General features: G+C 49.5%; 2 protein-coding genes across 2 annotated transcripts in view; both read left to right on the plus strand.

Annotated features, from left to right (window-relative positions):
* Positions 1-1071: 1071 nt before the first annotated feature.
* Positions 1072-10684, plus strand: EXOSC2 (exosome component 2). Its single transcript, XM_019420794.2, has 9 exons — positions 1072-1221; positions 2508-2609; positions 4274-4319; positions 4543-4632; positions 5914-5979; positions 6468-6536; positions 7921-8097; positions 8987-9115; positions 9654-10684. The coding sequence occupies exons 1-9, from the start codon at positions 1100-1102 to the stop codon at positions 9732-9734; spliced, it is 882 nt and encodes a 293-aa protein (XP_019276339.1). The 5' UTR covers positions 1072-1099; the 3' UTR covers positions 9735-10684.
* A 4360-nt stretch (positions 10685-15044) lies between these two features.
* Positions 15045-21723, plus strand: part of ABL1 (ABL proto-oncogene 1, non-receptor tyrosine kinase) — a 144142-nt gene continuing 137463 nt past the window's right edge. The window contains exon 1 of the mRNA XM_019420793.2: positions 15045-15713. Coding sequence (XP_019276338.2) covers positions 15578-15713 — 136 coding nt within the window. The 5' untranslated portion in view covers positions 15045-15577. The remainder of the gene's footprint in view (positions 15714-21723) is intronic.

Consider the following 21723-nt stretch of genomic DNA (forward strand, 5'->3'; position numbering starts at 1 on the left):
CAGATGTAGTTGTGAGCTTTGCTCAGAAAGAAATGTCTTTTTGGAGATTTATCAAACAGCTGGTCTGAGGGTTCTTCAGGAGACAATGGATCTGATTTACCGAACGCAGTGTGCGAGGCTGGTGCGAGTTATTTCATTTAATCCCCTTTAGGGTCCCTGTGCATAAAGCATCATCAGCTCCAATTCCCTGAGGCTGTGGATGCTATAAACCATGCAGGGCAGGGGAGAGGGAGAGGGTGGTGGGAGGCAGGGAGAAGGGAGGAGGGAAACACTCCTAGGAAACCAGACGCCGAGATAAAGCCACATATACATCCCTCTGTCCACCACTGGATCCTTAGAACAGCTCCTGGCACACAGAGAGGGCTCAATTTGTTGTGTGAGAAAATATAAGCCAAGATCTTTATATTATGTACTTGCCCTCCCTGCAAAATATATCTGCCTTGCAAGGTTTGCATATTTTTCTTAGGCGGTTTTCCTTTTAAGTCAGAGTAACCCAGCTCACTCAAAAGAAGTTGTCAAGAAAGAACAGAACCAGCATCTGGAGCACCGTTTGTGTGTAGATGCGGATGGTTGGTGTTGAACCAGCACCCACGAGGAGGCGGTAACGTAGAATACCGGGCTACGAGGAACAGTATGAAAAGGGCCTCGTTTTTCTGTCCAGCTAGTGTTTTCTGGAGGTCCCAGCTCCCCATCCTACTAAGCTCTCTCATACCAAAGAATCAAGAATCACATTTTAGCAACTTAGAGTTGGAAGGAAACTCACAGGCCCATTTCTCAATTATCTACCTGGTAAACAATAAACGGGATGATGATTATGAGAGATTTTTGGTAAATCAAACGCCATCCAACCTGAGCTTTTAGAGTTCCACAGGTGAAGCCCTGCCAATAGTAAAAATGGAAACTCGGCTCCCTCATTCCCTTCATGTTAGCCTAATGGTTGCCAATAGTCAACATGGCCACCAGGCTGTGCGTTCCCATTGGCGGCTCTTCCGAGGCCCGCCCCGCCCCGCCCCGCCCCTCCAAGCGACCACAGGGAATTGCGGAGCCGGACGTCGCGGTTCCCGGCCGGACTGCGCTTGCGCCATTCTTTGGCGCCAAGATGGCGATGGAGATGAGGCTTCCTGTCGCTCGCAAGCCCCTTAGCGAGAGCTTGGACCGCGATACTAAGAAACACCTGGTGGTTCCGGGGGACACGATCACCACGGACACGGGATTCATGCGGTACGTGGGGATTTGGGGACTCGGGGCCCCACAGGGCGGCTGCTGGGCTCTCTGCACGTGGCCTCTGTTCCCTTGCACCTAAGTACCCGCCTGACGCAGGGCACATCTGAGCATCGCAGTCCCCTTGTTTCTGAGTCCTTGGGCTCGGAAATAGTCCCCATCTGCGTTTGCCTCAGCCCTTGGAAGCTCTTCTGTCCTGAGCTCTGGTATCAAGGACTCTTGGGTGCTCTGCCTGAGACCCTGATCTCTGAGACTTCCTCTTCTTCTTCGTTGGAGACCTGCAACCCTGGGGGTGGGGGTTCGGAGCAGAGACCTCTTTCCAGTTTTCAGATTGAGGGGACTGTGGGCATTTCTGACTTGGTCTCCTCTTCTCTCAGCGACATCGCTTAGGCAGGTGCTCGGTTTTGGAATCAGCAGTTGTTTGGGCTCAGGGCATAGAAATATATTGTGCCGCACGCACCCAAATATACATTTCGAATCTGAAGGCAGTACAATATGTGTAGTTAAGAGAGCAGGCTCTTGACCCAGACAGTTGAGGTTCCAGCCCTTCGCCATCACGTATTATTGGTTGTATTCTCTCTCCAACGTCAGATTTCTCTTCTGTAAAATGGTGATAATAACAGTAACTGTTTAATAGGGAAGTGAGGATTAGATGAGGCGATAATTAAGAAAAGAAGCAAAACTCACCATTCTGTCACCATCAGAGATAAACACCAGTGGTGTGTAGGACTTTTTGGAGAGGAGGGGAGTACAGCATTTATAGCCTTGCTCTTTAGCCCTTTAGTTTGAGGCTATTGGAACCTAGGGAATCTTAAGTGTCAGTCCTTCCTTCCTGAATTCAACATATATTTAAATTACGTGTGGTTGGGGTACAACTGTGATCAGAGTGGAAACTTCTGTCCTAGTGGAATTTATCTCTCAACAGAGACAGATAATAAGCAATGAGCCCAACAAATGAGTTGGTATGTTTGGCGATAACTGCAGTGGGGGAAGTGAAAAGTTGAGCAGCATCAGTGGAATGCGGTTGGAGATATGGTGGGGGTGGTGGCAGCCTGGTGGGGGGACTACTTTAAATGGGATAGTCAAGGTGGGCCCAATGGAGAAAGTGTCATTTGAGTAGACAGGGGTAAGCCAAAGGAGATGTCCGTGAAGCTCTCTAAAGAAGGAGTGTTGTGGGCAGAGAGAGAAGCCAGGCTTTACAGTGGGAGGATCCCGTTAGGAATACCCTTGTTCTTGGAAGGAGAGGTCATCTCAAGTGTATTCTTTGTATCCTACTCTTGTAACAGGGGCCATGGAACTTACATGGGGGAAGAGAAGCTCATTGCATCTGTGGCTGGCTCCGTGGAGAGGGTAAACAAGTTGATCTGTGTGAAAGCCTTGAAAACCAGGTGAGAACAAAAGGTGTGTATTCTCTTGTGTCGTTCCCCTCCTTCCCACCTGCCTTAGGTCTGCGGTTCAGTAGGTCTGCGATCTTGAACGTGACGGTGGAAAGGGGTATAGATGACCATAGGTAAGCGGGGGCTTCAAAGGTTTCCCCACATTACTTGACCTCTCCAAACCTCGGTCGCCTCCTCTGCAAATGAGGATAATAGCATGACCTACCTTGTGGGATTTTCATTGGAATTTATTCAAATAGGACATGTAAAGTACTTAGTGCAGGGTGCACTACCTAGAAGGGCTCCATAAAGGTTAGCTCCCGAAAGGAAGCCGGTAGGGTTGGAACAGAGCGAGCAAGGGAGAGCGTAGGGGCAGATGAGGTGGGCAGACAGCCCGTTTTGTAGCCACGGTAAGCATTTTGCCTTCCACTCTATGTACAGTCTGGGAAGCCGCTGGAAGGGGTGGAGCAGAAGAGGGGCCTGGTCTGACTTCTCTTGACTCGAGGAGTGTTGAGAGGGGGTCAGGGGCAGGCTTAGAGAGACACATTAATGGACTGTTTTCATCATCTGAAGCGATGGCGGCTTGGACTAAGATGGCGGTAGGAGTGAGGAGTCGTGGTTGATTCTGCATACATTTTGTGTCCTGAGTTTGTTTTTTTCATCCTGTAACAGTGTTGGGTTTTGTATTCTTTGGGATTTGCCATATGTAGGACCACGTCTGTGAATAGAGATAGTGTCACTTCTTTTCCAATTGGGATGCCTTTTATTTCCGTGTATATTTTGAAGGTAGAGCCAGTAGGATCAGCTGCTGGGCTTGTCCCGGAGCATGAGAGGGAGAGGGAGAGAGAGAGAGAGAGAGAAAGAGAAATCAAGGGATCTGCCAAGGACTCCCAAGCTTTTTGACTTGAGCAACTGTAGGGACAGCGTTGCCATTTACTGAGACCGTGATCACTGGGAGGGGACCAGTTTGTGACGGGAGCTGGGGAGGGGGCCGTTGGAAAGCTTTGCTTTTAGGTTGGTGACATTTGGAATTGCCTCTAAGTCACATAAATAGAGATGCTACGTAGCCAGCAGTTGAGTAGAGTCTGGAATTCGGGACGGAATAGTCATTGGTTGTATTTCAAGCCGTTCGGTTGGATGAGCTCCCCAAGAGGTGAATGTGGGCTAAGAGAGAAGAGGTTCACGGCCGGAGCCTTCAGCATGGAACACCTCATCATTAGAATTGGGATAGGGAACTAACACAGGGGCCGGAGGTGAGCACCTTGTGGGTGAAGGAGACAGTGTGTAGACTGGGTGGGGTGGGGTGGGGTGGGGTCCTGTCTCAGTCTCCTCCTCCTTTGCTGATGCAGAAGCCATCTGTGTTCCAGAGCCCAGCAGGAAATATTCCATGCTTATCAGTGGCATATAATTAACAAAGTAGGGGTTACGGGCTTAATGAACTATTTGGAATAAATGGTTTGTCTCAGAATAATTAACGAAGACTTTATAAATGTAGGAATGTTTGAAGTTATCAGTTCCGGGAAAATAAGTTTAAAAAGCATAGTTATGTGAATTTACCCTATTTAAATGTGGCATGTAATTAAGGCCCTCATCCTGTTTAACCGATATCACGAATGATGCTTGGTCTTGTGATGAGGTCTTTTTACTGATGGACGACCTTTTGTTTTATCTTTCAGATACAATGGTGAAGTAGGAGACATTGTAGTGGGGAGAATCACAGAGGTAAAGTCGATACCAGATGGGTTTTTTACAAAGTAAAAGCAAGCTGGTGACTGAATGGCTGGGATAGTCATTCCCTATGTAGTGATGCCAGTGGGCATTAATTGCATTGGACTCTTTGTGCCCTTTGAGGTAAACAGTTGGCTTGTTGTAGTAGGGATTATTGGTTGCTTATGATATGAGCTCTTGCCCCTGAAGTCTGTCCAACTGTGAAATTTCTCTGCAGGTTCAACAGAAGAGGTGGAAGGTAGAGACCAACTCTAGGCTGGATTCAGTCTTGCTTCTCTCATCTATGAACCTTCCTGGAGGAGAGCTGGTAAGGGTCTCCAGGCTGGTACTGTAGTTTGCTAGCAAGAATGCTGGGGTCTGTTCCTCCACTAGAGAACTTTGCTTTTAGTGAGGTTGCCTCTTTTAGTCTTGTTTGCTGTCTAGATTACACGTACACTTTTTTTTTTACAGTTACAAGATTAAAAACAATTTTTTTTTTAATGTTTATTTATTTTTGAGAGAGAGAGTGAGAGCACGAGCCAGGGAGGGGCCGAGAGGCAGGGAGACACAGAATCCGAAGCAGGCTTCAGGCTCCAAGCTGTCAGCACAGAGCCCGATGGGAGGGCTTGAACTCATGAGCCAGGAGGAGAGAATGACCTGAGCCAATGCCGGACGCTTAACTGACTGAACCACCCACGCGCCCCACACATAGGCTTTTTACTTGGCCCAGGCCTCCCCAAATAAGCAGCAATTGGTATGTGGTAGGATCTGGAACAGCCATGGGGAGCGATCCCAAAAGAGAAGCTCTCAGATGCTTGGCGCCCATTTTCCTTTCCTGGGTGTATCAGCTTTGCACAGTGAATGTGTGCCTTGGAAAGTTGTGCTTAGATTAGCTTTTCATGAATTGAATGGCATTTGGTTATTCCAGGCAACTGCAGTACCTGAGGGGCAGCCTTTTGTAAAATGCCACGGTTTGCCTTTCTCTTCGGCCTAGCATGTATTGCAAAGAGGCTCGCTGTGCTAGGTTCTCCAGAGAACGCAAGATAAAGGAGGCGTGACCGAGTTCCTGAAAGCGTGTACAGATGAGTAGGGGAAACGAAATAAGTGATCTAAATACCCGGCAGTCGGAAGGATAAACAGGTGTGCGCTCGTACAAAAGGAGTCCGCGCTCATCGGAAAGCGGGGCGCTGGAGTTGACCTTTGAAGGATGGATAGAGTTTCACAGGGAATCTGAGCTAATGGGAAACGTGTGAGTAAAGATAAGTCAGGCAGGAGGTAGTCTGGGCCTACTGGAGCATGGAGGGCCGCCACGGAAGGTGAGTGTGGAAAAGTGGGCTGGGCACGATTGGGAGCGTTTTCAGTAGCGCGGAAGGACTTGGGATATTATCCAGAGGAGGGCGGGAGAGGGGAAGAGGAGCCGTGGGAAGGTCCGTGAGACAGAAAGTAGTGGCGATCGCTCTGGTTTTCCTTGAGTGACACTGGTTACCTACTCTGGTGTTTACTGTGGTTCCAGAGATCTCACGAGGAAGTGAAAGAGAAAGTAGGTGGAGAGAGATCTTTCCGCAGGGTCTGTCTGACTTAAGCAATGTCATCTCTTTGTGTATTTCAGAGGAGAAGATCTGCGGAAGATGAGCTGGCCATGAGAGGTTTCTTGCAGGAAGGGGACCTTATCAGTGTATCCTGCACCTTGCATTACAGCATCTTTGTGTTTCACATGGAACTGGGAAATGGTGCTTAAATTTTATGTCTCCACCAGGAGAAACATGTCCTGGCGGGGATCTGAATCCTAGATCAAGGCCAGGGGCTCCGCTGCTGTCTTTCTCCACCTCCTTAACCCAACCGGACTCTCCGGCTCTTATCCAGACCTGCTGCCTCAAGTCCTTTCTGTGGGTTTTGTAACTTGGGGTGGCCCGTGCCTTAAGCTAGACTCCATTTTTCATGGCCACGTTAGCTTTGATCCAGGGAGTAGAAAAGGTGTTGTTCGTGTCAAGATATTCACGGGAACCAAGGAGGAGAGAGATTAGGTCCCATTGATGTCCTCTGGGTCTATCTAAGGCTGCGAGTGGGACTGTTGGGGATGGGAGGGAAGGAGGAGAGGAAGGATCAGGGACACAGGGAAGGCAGGTGACGTGAAAGTGTGTGTTCCTTTATCACCCTGGCCAGGCGGAAGTCCAGGCAGTGTTCTCTGATGGAGCGGTGTCTCTGCACACAAGGAGTCTGAAATACGGAAAAGTAAGTTGGACTCTTGCTGTTCCTGTATGCTAGCTGAGACTTCAAATCCTTTTCTGAATCCCCAAGGCTCTGGATTTCGGCCCTGAAGAACCCCAGAAGTTAAGCGTTACAGGCTGGCATCCCACACACCGGCTGGCTTGTGGGTCAGTAGTGTAACGGACGACAGCTTTTAATTCTCCTGCTACTGAGGCGATGTTGCGGCAGGAGAGCTCTTGTGACCGTGGGCCCGGAGGCCCTGCTGTGTCTGTTCCCTCCTGGGGGCACTGCCGCTTTACGCAGGGGCCGGGGGTAGAGGCTGTCCTGGGAGCGAGGGGAGGTGGTGCATTGAAACCCGATGGCCTTGGCTCCAGACAAATGTCCAGTCAATAAAATGGGTATCATTCATTATTAGGAAGGGCTGGTTTGCCACTTGAGCCTCTAAATGAAATGTCACTGCTTTTCTCGTAGGTGTTGTATGAGGTTACATTACTGAGGCTGTTATTTTTTTTAACGATAGCATAGGTTCTTTATTTTTTATTTTATTTTCTTAATATTTATTGAGAGAGAGAGGTAACAGAGCATGAGTGAGGGAGGGGTAGAGATTCAGGGAGACACAGAATCCAAAGCAGGCTCCAGGCTCCGAGCTGCCAGCCCAGAGCCGGACACGGGGCTCAAACCCACCAACTGCGAGATCATGACCTGAGGCCGAGTTGGTCGCTCAACCGACTGAGCCCCCCAGGCGCCCCGACAGCATACTTTCTAAAACAAATTACGACTCGCTAGTCTCTTGGCTTCATCTGGGTGAACCTTTTCGTTTCCTGAGTGGAACAGAAGACTGTTCCCTGGTGGAGCGGCCACGGTCAGCCACGCTCACAGCCTTGAAGTGGGTAGAATTGCGCACCGCGTGTGCCGACCTTCACGGGACTGGGTCCTGCAGACCCTCCCTCAGCGGGATGGGGGCTTGGAGTGGTCCTGCCAGGACCCGGGGTAGATTTGCACCCAGCCCTTGGCCAGTCCTCTTGCCCGGCGGCACGCATCTCACGGGCAGGGTAGGTGGTTGGGATCGAGGTGGAACGGGACAGTGCGCCTTGGCCCGAAACAGGCACGGGCTCGCGTCCTCATTAGCTCCGGCTGCTCTGACTGCTGGCGCGGCGACCCTGGGATGACGGGAAGGTGGGAGGAGAGTATGGAAAATCCCCTTCTCTCCGGCCTCGTGAACCACCTCTGCGTCCGGAAGCCTTCTCCGGGAATGTTTCCGGTGTGTGTGCGTCCAGTGACTGTGACTGAGGCTGCTGATAGGAGCGGCCCTGCTTCTGCCGTAGCGAGGACGCGCGTCCTGTGGTCCGCTCTTCCCGCACTGCACGGGTGACCCTGCGGTGACTTCACGTGTGCTGTGTTCCTCCAGCTAGGTCAGGGGGTTCTGGTCCAGGTGTCCCCCTCCCTGGTGAAGCGGCAGAAGACTCACTTCCATGACCTGCCGTGTGGTGCGTCGGTGATTCTGGGCACCAACGGCTTCATCTGGATCTACCCGACGCCTGGCCACAAAGAAGAGGATGCAGGGGGCCTCACTGCAAACCTGGAGGTGAGGAAACGCTGCTGCTGCTGCTGCCCTCGTGGCGGAGCGGTGCTCAGTCTTCGCTGTGCTTCTGGGACAGGCGGGCTGGCTGTTTCTAAACCATATGGTTGCTGTCGTCCGCGTTAGTGTGGGTCTCCGTCGAGCTGTCTTCATGAACATTGTTGCCTTCTCTTTCTCTTTTTATTTATTTAAAAAGAAAAACTTTAAAAAACTACTTAACTTTTGAGAGAGAGAGAGCACAAGCAGGGGAGGGGCAGAGAGAGAGAGAGGGGCACAGAATCCGAAGCAGGCTGCGGGCTCTGAGCTGTCAGCACAGAGCCCGACGCGGGGCTGGAACTCACGAACCGTGAGATCATGACCTGAGCTGAAGTCAGACACTTAACCAACCGGAGCCACCCAGTCACCCCTTTTCTTTTTCTTTTTTTAAGTTTGTTTATCTTGAGCCAGAGAGAGAGGGAGGGAGGGAGGGAGGGAGGAAGGGAGGGAGGGAGAGGGAGAGAACCAGTGGGGAAGGCCAGAGAGAAAAAGGGACAGGAAATCCGGAGCAGGCTCTGACAGCAGATACCGCATCGTGGGGCTTGAACTCACAAACCGCGAGATTATGACTTGAGTCGAAGTTGACGCTTAACGGACTGAGCCACCCAGGCGCCCCATGCGTTCTGTTTTTCTCAAGAGATGGAATGGAACTGGTTTGATCTTTGTCGCCAGAGGTAGCAAGTTACAGGGTAACAGCAACTGAAGGGTCATCTGTCTTCGTCTCCCTCGGAGCTAGCCGTTTGGTTGGTTGGGAGTCCCAGAGTTGATACTATTTAAATTAGAAGTGATTTCTGTGACTTGCTGGGACTGTCCTCTTACTGTCGTTCTGATTCTATATTCCCTTTGCGTCCGCCGGTAGCCTGTCTCCCTCGCTGACCGAGAGGTGATCTCCCGGCTTCGGAACTGCATCGTCTCGCTGGTCACTCAGAGGATGATGTTGTACGATACCAGTATCCTGTATTGCTATGAGGCGTCCCTTCCGCATCAGGTACTCCGCCCGGGCCTTCCCTTTTCCCCATCGGTCTGTGAGTCGGCGTCGCGTGTCTGTCGTCTGCTCCCGTGTCTCCTCAGCGATAGCAAGCACGTCTCCCAGACACCTTTACCGTGTCCGTCGGTACGAACCCGATCTGGCGGACAGCCCTCCCGGGTGGCCGGTAGATGTTTCCCCAAGATGCTTGTAACGTCCTCAACGTCTAGTGTCAGTCTGAGGATCTGGGGGCGCGGGGTGGGGGTCCCTGGGGGGACTAGTGTATGACATCAGCTGTCAGGACGTCGTCTTGCCCATCCCACATTGTAGCTTGTTAGTGAATGCCGGGAGAATATCTCTGCTCCTGTCACCGTATACCATGGATTCTTGATGACCTGTTAAGCTGGTTGTAGCAGATCCTGTCTCGCAGTACTTAGCCTCTGACAGATGAAAGGAATACAGAGGGTTTATGGTAGCCATGCTTGGTTTCTGCGTTTGGATTGGCTTATGGTTGCTCATGGTTGATTTCTTTTCTGAGCAAATACCTTTTCTTCTTTAGATCAAAGACATCTTAAAGCCAGAAGTAATGGAGGAAATAGTGATGGAAACGCGCCAGAGGCTTTTAGAACAGGAGGGATGAAGAGAGGCCTCTGAAGGACAGGACTGCGTGTACCTGAGTGGAGCAGTTCTTGAAACTGAAGAAGCTGATTTGTGGTCCCCAAGTGTGGCTCAGCGGAGAACCGTGAAACTCATCCCTTAACCCACACTGGGCCGCCTCCGGCCCAGAGGGCTGCTCTCTCTTGTTCTCAGGCAAAGCCTGGGGAATGTACTGCCAGTCCCTTAGGTTGCCTGCAGAGTCCGGCACTAGGGGTAGTTTCGAGCCTTTAAAAGCACGTGGTGTTCCAGCCAAGTGGCCTCCCATCCTCGAATAATACGGAGAATCTTTTGTCTTCTACTCACCATCAGTTCACAAGGCACAAAGCCCCCATGAAACTGCCCCTATAAGCAACACAGCCTCCCTGACCCCCAGATTGTCCGTTTTGGCCTCTATTTCCACCTCTGCAGCACAAGTACGACATTGAAGAATATAGTTAGTGACGTCAACCCGGCAGTCGAATAGAAGAATAAAGTTAACCAAGCGGCCTTTTGCTTGGCTGGAATGTTCTTTCCCATTGCATGATCCTTCTGGTGATAGATGCGAGTACATCTCTAGCTGGCTGCCTTAATCTGTCCTGCCTTTAGGGTGATTTGTAAGAAGTCGAATTATCGATAATGGAATGAATGCTCTGGGTGCTGTGAGGAACATGGAAACAAATGCAGGTGGGAAAAGAAAAGCTGTCTTCATCCTGTAGCTGAAGTAGTAATGCATTAACTTTGGCATAATTCAGGGCGAAAAACAAGAGGCTGGAATTCTCACTGAGGAATGCTAGAATTCCCATGCATCGGTTTTCCTAATGACTATCTAAAGAGGGTACTTTGATTCAGGTTTGGGGAAACATTTTTTTTTAAAAGCCCTCTCTTTATAAAGTGCTATTTTATTTCACATATGTAGTGAACTATTTTTATATATTTATAAATGTGTTAACATCACTTTCTGGTCTTGTGTCCTGTGTAACGAGAGCTGAGTCCAGTTGAAGGAGGGTTCAGCAGATACAGATTCTGACAGAGGCCTTAAATACTCTGTTTGGGTCGCCTAGGAAAATGTAACCCCAGGACAGTTTCAACCGTAGTGACTGAACACTGCCTTTGACGGTTATGAACTATAGCTCAGCTCTTGAGTAACAGTATGTTTCTTGTCCTTGCAACGTTACTCAGGGGTATCATTTTACCTCTTTTTTTGCTTTCCAGAGTGTATCATCTGTTTGAGGAGTTTGCAGACAACTGAATGTTCCATAGGCTGTGTTGTAACTTTAGTTTTGCTCTCTTGGCATCTTGTTCAGAACACATGCCAGGCTGGATGCCTCTTCGTGGAAGGGAGGGGGTGGGGGAAGTCGAAGTCCCCGGTTTGGTTTTGAGTTTGGGCGGGGATCGTTTGTAAGCTCTTTGAAAGTGTGGTCTCCCTTGGTCTCTCCCAGGCTGCCAGCCTATTCTGTACTTTCAGTATATACAGAATGGCAATTATCTGCCAGATGGGAATAGGGTGAAGGTCTGAAAGCACCTTTTTGGGCTGATCTACTGTCCGTGGCCCACTAGAGGGCGCCCTTGTTGAGTGTTAATTCCATTGTGTGTTTTTAAGAAAATGGAATAAGCTGAAATTTTTACACTGGTACTTACTTCCTGTAGCAACTCATGGGTTGATTTTGCTTTGTAAAAGTGAGGACAAAATTAGACTGAACTGAATTACTTTTAATGAATATTTGAACCTGAAGGGATTTTTTCAATGTTTGGCAACATTGGTTTCTGACTATCAGGCATTTGCTGGGCTCTGGATTTTAGTTTTAAGTCCTCAAAAGTATCATTCTACAATGTTCTACAGGGAGAAAAGAGCATAGTGCGTCTCTAGAAAATATTGTAGTCTAGGCTTGGGGTTCCCCACCAGAAGGTGGGTCGGTGGAAAATGGAGATTGGATACGCATTTAGATCAGGTGCAGGTGGCCTCCACACTGACCCCTGCAGCATAATCTCGCCCTGTGGAAGACCAAACAAGATCTCTTGACAGCCAGCAGATGTGATCCTCACTTAACCAGTGAAGAAAGTAGTTCAGAGAAAATGGCTTGATTAAGCTCAGGAGGAACTATGGATCAGGAATAGGCTGAAGCTTTAGAGGGAAAGCAGCCTTTTAGAGAATGGGTTGGACTGGGGCACCTGGGTGGCTCAGCTCATGATCCCAGGGTTGTGGGAAGGAGCTGCTTACTCCAGCTCCCCCTGCCCCTCTCTCTGCTCGCAGGCATGCTCTCTCTCAAATGAAAAAGAATAATAATCTAGAGAGTGGCTTGGACTGTTGGTGAAAGAATGTAGGTCCAGAAACTTTATTTCCAGCCCTGAGACCAATCCCTTGAGCTACCATTTTGCTCACTGCCTGTCCCTCCCTCTAGGTATGCTCCTCTGGACACAGATGAGTGTCCCCCTGCCCCCCATTGTATGCCAGCTAGAGCAGTGCTTGGCACACAGGGGACTCAAATGCTTGTTGAATGAATTAGTTCAAGAAACGCGTATTAGAAAATTTTAGGGGTGCTTGGGTGGCTCATTTTGTTAGGCATCAGACTCTTATTTCAGCTCAGGTCATGATCTCATGGTTCATGAGTTTGAGCCCCGTGTGGGGCTCTGCGCTGACGGCTCAGAGCCTGGAGCCTGCTTGGGATTCTGTGGCTCCCTCTCTCTCTCTGCCCCTCCCCCACTCACACTCTGTGTCTCTCTCTCTCAAAACTAAATAAACCTTAAAAAAAAAGAATTTGATCCAGTTGCTCAATTTTAAGCTGAACTAGAGAATGATGATGCACAGGATGCGATTAAAGCATGAATAGGAAGAAAGCGAAATTGCTAAAAATAAAAAGGGTGCTGATCAGGGTAAGATCGTAGGTAAATAAAGGAGAACAAGGGCGCTGAATGTTTGAAGAATGATACTATGAGTCAGGACTAAGTGTCAACCAGATTATTTTGTGAGAGCAAAGCTAAACCTACTAACATCAATTAATACATTTCAGTTCCAACTTCGGGTACAAGTTTTCATGTGCTCACATTCGGTACCTGTACACGACTATTCTCGATGCCACTGTTAAGTCACTACCATTTCCCCATCCAGCAGAAATATTTCGAAAATCCGTAACTCAATATACTAACTGGACGTACGACATCCATAATGTAGCTTCTTCCCTAATGCCAGCAACTTCTGAAAAGTCAATGGTCTAACATTTGGTCAAGTTATTTGATACTGAATGGTACAGTGGAAAAATCGTGGGCTTTGCAGCAAGACTCATCCGGGCTCAAATGGTGACATGGTCACATACTACCTAGGCAAGTGACCTTGAGCAAGTCACGTCTCTGAATCTTTTTCCTCAAGTGCATAATGGGGAATAATACTACATGCTTCACCGGACTACAGTGAGGATTAAACTAGATAATGTAGTTTGTGAAAAGCATTACGATACAGAGTAGGCACTAGAATGAGTGGATCTCCTTATAAATGGGCATATATCCCATATATGGGGACACATAAAGGGTGAAGACTAAGGGACCTGGTGGGTGCTTTCCGGTTGCAGGAGATGGGTTATGACAAGTGTGGGTTTGGTGTGTTTGGGTCATTGTCTCTGGGCCTGCTAGCCCAACAATCCGTATTTTCTCAGCTAACAGGGTGTTCTCCTGCAAATCCATGTATGGATGTATGAGGTCGTTTCATCTTAAAGGCTCTTTCTAGCTCAAACAGCTGCGATTACGCCTGGTTTAGCCTCTGAGAGGTGCTTAACAAGCGGTTCCTTTGATGAGGGAGCCTCTGGATACCCAAAGAAAATTCGTTCGCAATAGGTCGGATGCTCTTCAGTCATTTATTTTTCGCCAGTTCTAATATTTATACTTCTTGCGGAAAAGGTGAGAATTTGGGGAGGGAGGGTAAGGCACCAAATACCTTGGTTTCCAGGAGCGGGCCAAATTTCCCTCTTCCCTAAAGAGGTTTAAGGAAGTAATCCAACTCCGGTTCTGAGATAATCCAATCCGCAGTTTTCCCCTTGCTTTGGCTCCTCGCCGGTCCTACTACCCGCGCAGGAGAGACATTGGCCAGCCCGACGCGAGGCAGGCGAGAGTCCACCGGCTCCCTGGAGGGCGGGACCGAAGCTCAGGAGCCGGGAGCAGAGGGCAAGAAGTCTCGGGTGCGCGCGGACAGGAGCGGGCGCCTCGGGACTACGACCCCCGGCATGCCCTGCGGCCCGCGCCGACTGGGGTTGGCCGGGAACTCTAGCCTACTGCCCTCACCGGCCAATGGGACGCAGGAGAGAGACCTGACCCGGATTTTCAGGGACCAATGGCGGTACAGAGGAGGCGGGGCTTCTTTGCCGCTCACCTTGCGCTCGGAAAAACCACATTTAAAAGGTCGTGTGGGGCCGAATTCTGGCGGGTCGGGAGACCGGAGGCGGAGGGCGCGGCGGCGTCCCCGAGAGCGGCGCCGGGAAGGCCCGGGTCCCCGCGAGGCGCGCGCCGGACGTCGGCGGGGGCGGGGTCAGGGGCGGGGCCTGGCCTCGTTGTGGAGCGGCTCCTAATCCATCATGGCGGCCGCGGGGGTCGGTGTCCGTCCCTGAGCAGCGCCGGAGCCGGAGCCGGTCCCCGGGTCCTGCGGCTGAGGAGCCCCTCGGTTGTCCACGGCCCCCACCTGCGGGGGGAGGCTGGGTCCCGCGGCGGAGTTCCGGGGATGTGACTGCCTGGCGGCGGCGGCGGCTGTAACAACGTCCGGAGCCGGGGGAGGGGGTGTCTCGGGCAGAGACCCCTGGGCTCGGGGCAGCTGAGGCGGCCGGGCCTCCTCCCCCCTCCGCCCGCCTCCCGCCTTCGGGGCCGCGAGCGTGCTCTGTCCCGTACAGCCCTGCCCTGGCTCTGGGGCACTGGGGGTGGTCTCTGTTTTCCCCCAGACCTGGGACACCCCGTTTCCTGAGGCGTGGAGGAGCGACGCCCCGGAGTAAGCCGCCCGTGCCCCGCCCCGGCAGCCTCCCCTTTACCCCCGAGCCGCCCCTCGCGCCCACTCCCGGCCCCGAGTTTGGCCTCGGAGCTCCCCCCCCCCCCGGCCCCCCATTCATATCCCCTCCCTGCTGTCAAGTGGCCTCCCCTTCCCCCCCCCCCCCCCCCCCCCCCCAGGTTGCTCCCGGGAGCCTCCAATGCCTTGACCTCTTCCAATGTCACCTACGGTCCCTTTAGTCTCAGCCCCAACAAAAACTTTAATGCAGAGGAAAAGCCTGGACTGGTTTCACAGGCCTTTTAAAAAGCGGACTTAAAAGTTGCTGGCAATGCATTCCTTGTCATCCGAGGCGAGGGCAAGCCCTCGCTGAAGTCTGGGTGACCCGTGTCGTTTTCCGGAGCGCAGGGTAGAGCGGCAGGAGCGGCAGCTAGTTTGGCAGGAAACCTGTCGGAAGATGAAGAAACCGAGATAGGAGGTAGGGTGGGCGACTTCCCCAGGAAAAGTTCTGGAGAAGCATCCAGAGGTGATCCACGTTTCCTTTATGTGCGGGAATCGAGATGACTTTAGTGTTACTGACCCTTTTCCAGCATCCCTGTGAATATTTGTTTTTCTTCTTGGAAAGGAAGAAACTTACCCAGCCCGTGAAAGACACTCCAACTCAAGGAACTGTGGGGTCGCCCCGCAGTTGCATGGCTTCGAATTGATCGACCGCGGACATGCTCGGAGCTGCTGTTTACGTGTGTTCACTTGTGTTTGACCTCACTGTACTGACTTGGGGCGATTCGGCGAATGCGAAATCCCCCGTATGTACTGTTTCCTTCTAAGCCCGCTGACCATTCTGGAGGATCTGGAACCCTCTTCTGGAAAGGGGTGCCTATCATTACTTTATGGGGCAGCAGCCTGGAAAAGTTCTTGGGGACCAGAGGAGGCCAAGCTTGCCTGCCCTGCACTTTATCAAAGGAGCAGGGAAGAAGGAGTCATCGAGGCACGGGGGTCCGCACTGCAATGTCTTTGTGGAACACGGTGAGTGCTTTCCAAGCTTTCGGACCCTGTTTTTCCTGGTGTGTTCAGCTTAGGAGTGCACAAGGCACTCTTGAACCTCAGCCCTTGTGTCCTTTCCTTCCGGCTGTACTTGAAACTTGTGTTGCTGTCGTGTTCTCTTAGTTTGTGGAGGGACTGTCTTCGTATCAGAAGAAGTTACTTGGGGACTCTGTGTGGCTTTGTCCAGAATCTCTCTGAGTTGTTCATTTCTCGCCTGATTCCCCTTCTCACTCACTGTTGACCTTAGATAAGCCATTTTACTCTTCCAGTTTGCCGAGGAGAGTGCACTTAAGTCGTTTCTCGGATCAGAGTCCACGATCCTGCTCCGACCCAAGGCGTGGGCTCTCCCCGAAGATCCTTCACTGCTTTAGCCATGGAGGGGCTCTTATCGTATCCTCAGAGTGGCCCGTGCTCCCCAAAGGGTTAAGACCTACGGATCCTGGTGGACGCTAATATCCTTGACCTTTTCAGTCCTGAGTAGGACTTGAAAATGCCCACTTTGGAGCTTCGTGGGAAAAAAATGCAGTGGGGAAGCAGTGTCCTTTGCGGATCGAGGAAACCCGGCTGTTTCTAGGTGCTTTGCCTTACCCAGGAGTGATCGTTTCCCCCGGCGATGGGGCTTGTAGCTTCCCCTGTCTCCCTGTTTCGCATGACATTTGGGGCCAGAAAGGGTGCCGTCGACATTTGCATGAACAGAGTTGGCATTTGGTTGCAGACTGTCTGTATCCCACTGCACCTTTCCAGTAATTCCGCGTGAAGTTTTAAAGCGAAGGCTCGGCTTAGACTCCTGCCTGCTACAGGGGCCGGCCGTGGACCACTTAATTAGGGCCCTGGCCGTCGCGCTGTAGCCTGACGTTTTTCGAACCGTGTGCTTCATATAGGAATATCGACCCCACCCGCTCCATTAGCGAATGTTAGAAGAGCGCACGCGGCATCTGCTTTGAAATTCAGCCTCAGATGCCTTTTAACGATGGGTGACCACGGTCAACAGAGGTCTCTGTGCCTTGCACTTGCATGTGACCGTTGAGGTTTTACTTTCTGACAGAAAAATATTTGCCTCATCTATATAACTTGGGTGCTCGAATTGTATTTTTCCTTGAAATATTAGTTACATTTTAGCACCGGTTTTAGACCGGGAGATATTGAAGTTTGTTACATTCTGGTGCTTCCCCAATTCAGGATTTGTAAAGTGAAATTATTTACATTAAAAAAGTTTTTTTCTAATGTTACTTATTTTTGAGAGAGAGAGAGAGAGAGAGAGAGCGTGAGCAGGGGAGGGGCAGAGAGACAGAGGGAGACACAGAATCGGAAGCAGGCTCCAGGCTCTGAGCCGTCAGCACGGAGCCCGACGCGGGGCTCGAACCCACAAACCGCGAGATCATGACCTGAGCCGAAGTCGGACGCTCAACCGACTGAGCCACCCAGGCGCCCCTGAGTTAGTTATTTACATTTTTAACTAGTGACGATCATGCAGCCTTGGATAGTGAAAATTGGTACAGACTTTTTGGAGAGCTTTGGTCACACTTAGCAGAATTTAGTGTATATACCGATAACCCAGGAATCTCACTTCTAGGAAACAGTATGATCCCCTTGGGTGTCCCTGGTACCCTTTCCGAGAGGGTCGAGAGGTTAAAACAGTGTTCATATTACTACAATTCTCAGATGCTGTTTGCACTCTTTGCACTAATGGTGCAAAAGTCATGCAGGCTCCTTAGCGTGAATCAAGGCTGCAGCACCTGACTGTCCTAGGAGCCATCGTACCCTTCGTGCCGTGCACTCGCGATGAGTACAATACAATGAAATAAGAATTTGGTTTTCACCGGAATGTTCTCGATGCAGTCGTAGAGCAGGTTAAATGTATTCACTGTTGCCGCTCGTGGAGATGGTTTTTCCCGTAGTCTGTGGGGTGAAATGAGAAGGTGCACGTGAACGTCTCTGCTGTGCACTGAGGTATGATGGTTCTCTCTCCAGGAGAAGCAGATGGGCCGTTCTTTGAGCTGCGTGCTGAACTAGCTGCGTTTTTCACCGACTGCCATTTTTACTCCCATTTTACTGCCACCGACAAACAACGGTTATTCAGTCTAAAAAAAAAAAAAAAAAATGATAAAGGAGTCTTTCAAGAAAACAACTGGCAGTGTATGTTGCCAGTGATAAAACTTCAGCTTTCCAATGAAAATTAGGATTTTGGAAAACTTGTATCTGCTACTGTGGGGTAGAGATCGGTGGTGATATTTACAGGTGCGGTGCTTTGATAGCTTATAATGAAATGTATTATTCAGCAAATCTGCATAATTCAGTGAACCCATTTTTTCTAAGTGATCACTATGTGGGATCCTAAAATCACACACAGGTAAAAAATCCATCCAGGGTGCAAGGTGGGCCAATGGATTTTAATGTTACAAAAGTTCCCTGATACAGTTTTAGGTTCTACATCACAACTAACCTTTAAGAAACGACCACTTAATGGCGTTTTGGTGTAGCTTCTAAGAAGAATAAATACAGTGATCTAAAAAGGCTACTTTTTTGGTGGCCAACAGTTATTTTCCAGTAATAAAAATGTTTTTAAATGAATAAATTTTAGAATTTCAGTTTAAATTTCTTAAAAAAAATTTTTTTTTAATGTGTATTTATTTTTGAGACAGAGAGAGACAGAGCATGAACGGGGGAGGGTCAGAGAGAGAGGGAGACACAGAATCGGAAGCAGGCTCCAGGCTCTGAGCCATCAGTCCAGAGCCTGACGCGGGGCTCGAACTCACGGACCGCGAGATCGTGACCTGAGCCGAAGTCGGACGCTCAACCGACTGAGCCACCCAGGCGCCCCTCAGTTTAAATTTCTAATGTGGTAAACTCTGGTGAGATAACCTATATAAACAAAAGCTTGTTGGGGTCCTGAGTAATTTTCAGGAGTGTGAAAAGGTCCCGAGATAAGAAAGTTTGAGAACTGCGGCTCTAGGAGTTTTCTCACGAAGACACATAAGTCTGTGTGTTGCAGGTGTACCATGAAATACTACCCTCGAAAGGCATCTGTGTAGTGCTAAGAGGTGAAAAGCAATCTGGAGATGAGTCAGCATGGTATGGGAATTGGGATTTAGGTGGAATCAGAGAAAAACTTGGACTTCTTACTTTGCCTTTGTGATTTCTTTCTGTGACAAATTTGCTAGAATGCAGAACATAAAAAGATGCAAAAACTGAATTGATGGCCGCCCAACCAAACTGTCCCTCTTTTGCAGCAGCTTTTTATGAAAGAATTTGCCTAATTCACGTTTTACTGAAGACAAATCAATTTCTTTGGACCTTGGGTATCTTTTTCTAGGGCAACACAGTCTCATTTTGTGTTACAGATTGTTCTTGATCCTTCGTAGGGTGATCTTTCTAGAGTTGGTTAATATCCATATAGGTTGGATTAAAAAACTCGCAGTCGTGGGTCACCTGGGCGACTCAGTAGGTTAAGTGTCCAGCTTCGGCTCAGGTCGTGATCTCATGGTTCATGGGTTCAAGCCCCAGGTGGGGTTCTGTGCTGACAGCTCAGAGCCTGGAGCCTGCTTCGGATTCTCTCTCTCTTTCTCTGCCCCTTCCTCCACTCGCGTGCTGTCGCTCTGTCTCACAAATAAATAAACATTAAAAATTAAAAAAAAAAAAGACCCACCTTGCAGTCATAACATACATTGTTGGATCCGACACGGACCTGGAAGCCAAGAATGCTGCACTGTGAGAGCGGCAGCGGTGAATCTGGAAGGAGAGGGCAGATGGCAGTTTTTTGCCAGGATCATTCAGGGTCACAATGGCTAGTCATATGTACAGGGAGAACAAAAAGGAAACCATGGTATTATTTCACGCACCATATGTCCCTTCCAGATTTCAGTGGCTTGACTACAGAAAATTCACTTTCGGGAGAGTTGGTAAAAGAGGAATAAAAGCATTCACTAGTAAACCTCTTTTCCTTAGTAGTTTCCTTCTTTCTGCAACAAATATTTATTGAGCACACTATGTATCAGGGAATGTTGTAGTCATTGGTGATACATTAGCAAACAAAAAACATCCCTGCCCTCCTGGAATTTACATTCTGGTGGGAGGAGACAGACCATAAGTAAGCTAGGTAAGTAAAGTATAGAGTATGTTAGACGGTAGTACGTTCTGGAGAGAAAAATAACATAGAAAAGGGGCTAAGGAATGTTGGGCCCTGCGATTTTAGTTAGGGAGGCCTCCCTGAGAAGGTGACAGTTGAATAAAGACCCGAAGGCAAAGGTGGGAAGTGAGGAACAAGCCTTGGAAATAATGGGGAAATCAGTGCAAAGGCCCTGAGGCAGAGCTTGTGTAGCATGTTTGAGGAGAAGCCCAGAGTAACTGGAACCAAGGGAGCGAAAGGAGAGCGGTAGGAGATAAAATGGGGGTGAGGAGAGGATGGCTGGAGCAGAATGTGGCCTTGTTGACCATTGGAAGACTTTTGACTTTTCACTTGTGTGGTTTGGAAAGCCTTTGGAGAATTTTGAGAGAGGATTAACAGGACCCGATTTCTGTTCTATTAAAATGTCCCCAGCTGCTGTATTCCGAAGGAGGGGAAAGAGGAACGGATTACACTTAGGGGTTGGTTGCCCCAGTCTGGATGAGGACGGTCATGGCTTGGACCAGAGCGGCGGCAGTGGTGAAGGGGTCAGATGGCGGGACTATCCAGGCACAGCTGCCCGGATTTGCTGCTGAGTTAGACCTGAGATGGGGGGTGCAGGGTTGAGAGAAGTCGAGGGCGACTCCAAGGTGTTTGGACTGAATCCCTGGAAAAATGGAGTCGCCTTTTACTGCAAGAGAGACAGGTGGGGCTTGGGGAGGTGTGTTGCGGGAAATGGAGACGAGGATCCGGGCATGTTACCTTTGAGATGTCTATTATTGGGCGTCCCGGTGCGTATGTCACATACGCGGTTGAGTCTACCGGCTTGAATTCAGGGAAGCAGTCCCGGCTGGAGAGGGAACGTGGGGGTCACCAGCTTACGGGTGCATGTCAAGCTGTGAGAACAGCGACAGGCCCAAGGGAGAACTCTCCCGAGTATGAACCTTCCAAAAGTGTGAGGCGACATTTGGTAGTTTATGAAATTAGGACTTCACGTTTTTACATAGGATTAGTTTGATTCGTTTTTGGGGGGTGGTGACATTTGAATTTTGAGTGGGAATGATTTTAACTCGTTCTTAAGTTTTACTTTGTTGTTGTTGTTGGTTTATTTTTGAGAAAGAGAGTGTAGGCCGGGGAAAGGCAGAGAGAGAGGGAGACACAGAATCGGAAGCAGGCTCCAGGCTCCGAGCTGTCAGCACAGAGCCTCATGCAGGGCTCGAACTCACCAACTGTGAGATCATGACCTGAGCTGAAGTCGGATGCTTAACTGACTGAGCCACATAGGCTCCCCTCGTTTTTAAGTTTTAAATCCTGTTTCTCTGAGGACTGTTTTTTTTTTTTCCTAAATCAAAAAGTTGCAGATTTTAAAAAATTTGCACATAATTTTTCCTATTCTTGGTAACAAGTGTTTAACTTTTTTAATTAAAAAACGCTTTGTTTAGTTTATTTATTTTAAGAGAGAGAGAGAGAGAGAGAGAGCGAGCGAGCAAGCTTGTGAGCAGGGGAGGAACAGGAGAAAGAGAATCCCAAGCAGGCTCTTGGCTGTCAACCTGGAGCCCAGTCTCACGAACTGTGAGGTCATGACCTGAGCCAGAATCAAGAATTGGAGGCTTAGCCGACTGAGCCACCCAAGCGGCCCCAGTGTTTTAAAGGTAAAAAGTCCATTTCAATTTTAAAAGTTCGGTTGGGGAGCCTGGCTGGCTCAGTCAGGTGGTACAGCACGCAACTCTTGATCTCACGGTTGTGAGTTTGAGCCCCATGCTTGGGGTAGAGTTTAGTTAAAAAAAACAGATAAATAAAATAAAAAATAAGTTTTGTAATACTTTACTAGGTAATGCTTTAAAAAATTTGAGTTTTTTAAAAGAAATAAATTATTTGTGGATTTTCTGA

The sequence above is a fragment of the Panthera pardus genome, unplaced genomic scaffold (genome assembly GCF_024362965.1).
Source record: "Panthera pardus isolate Hobbes unplaced genomic scaffold, ASM2436296v1 HiC_scaffold_20, whole genome shotgun sequence".
Classification (NCBI taxonomy): domain Eukaryota; kingdom Metazoa; phylum Chordata; class Mammalia; order Carnivora; family Felidae; genus Panthera; species Panthera pardus.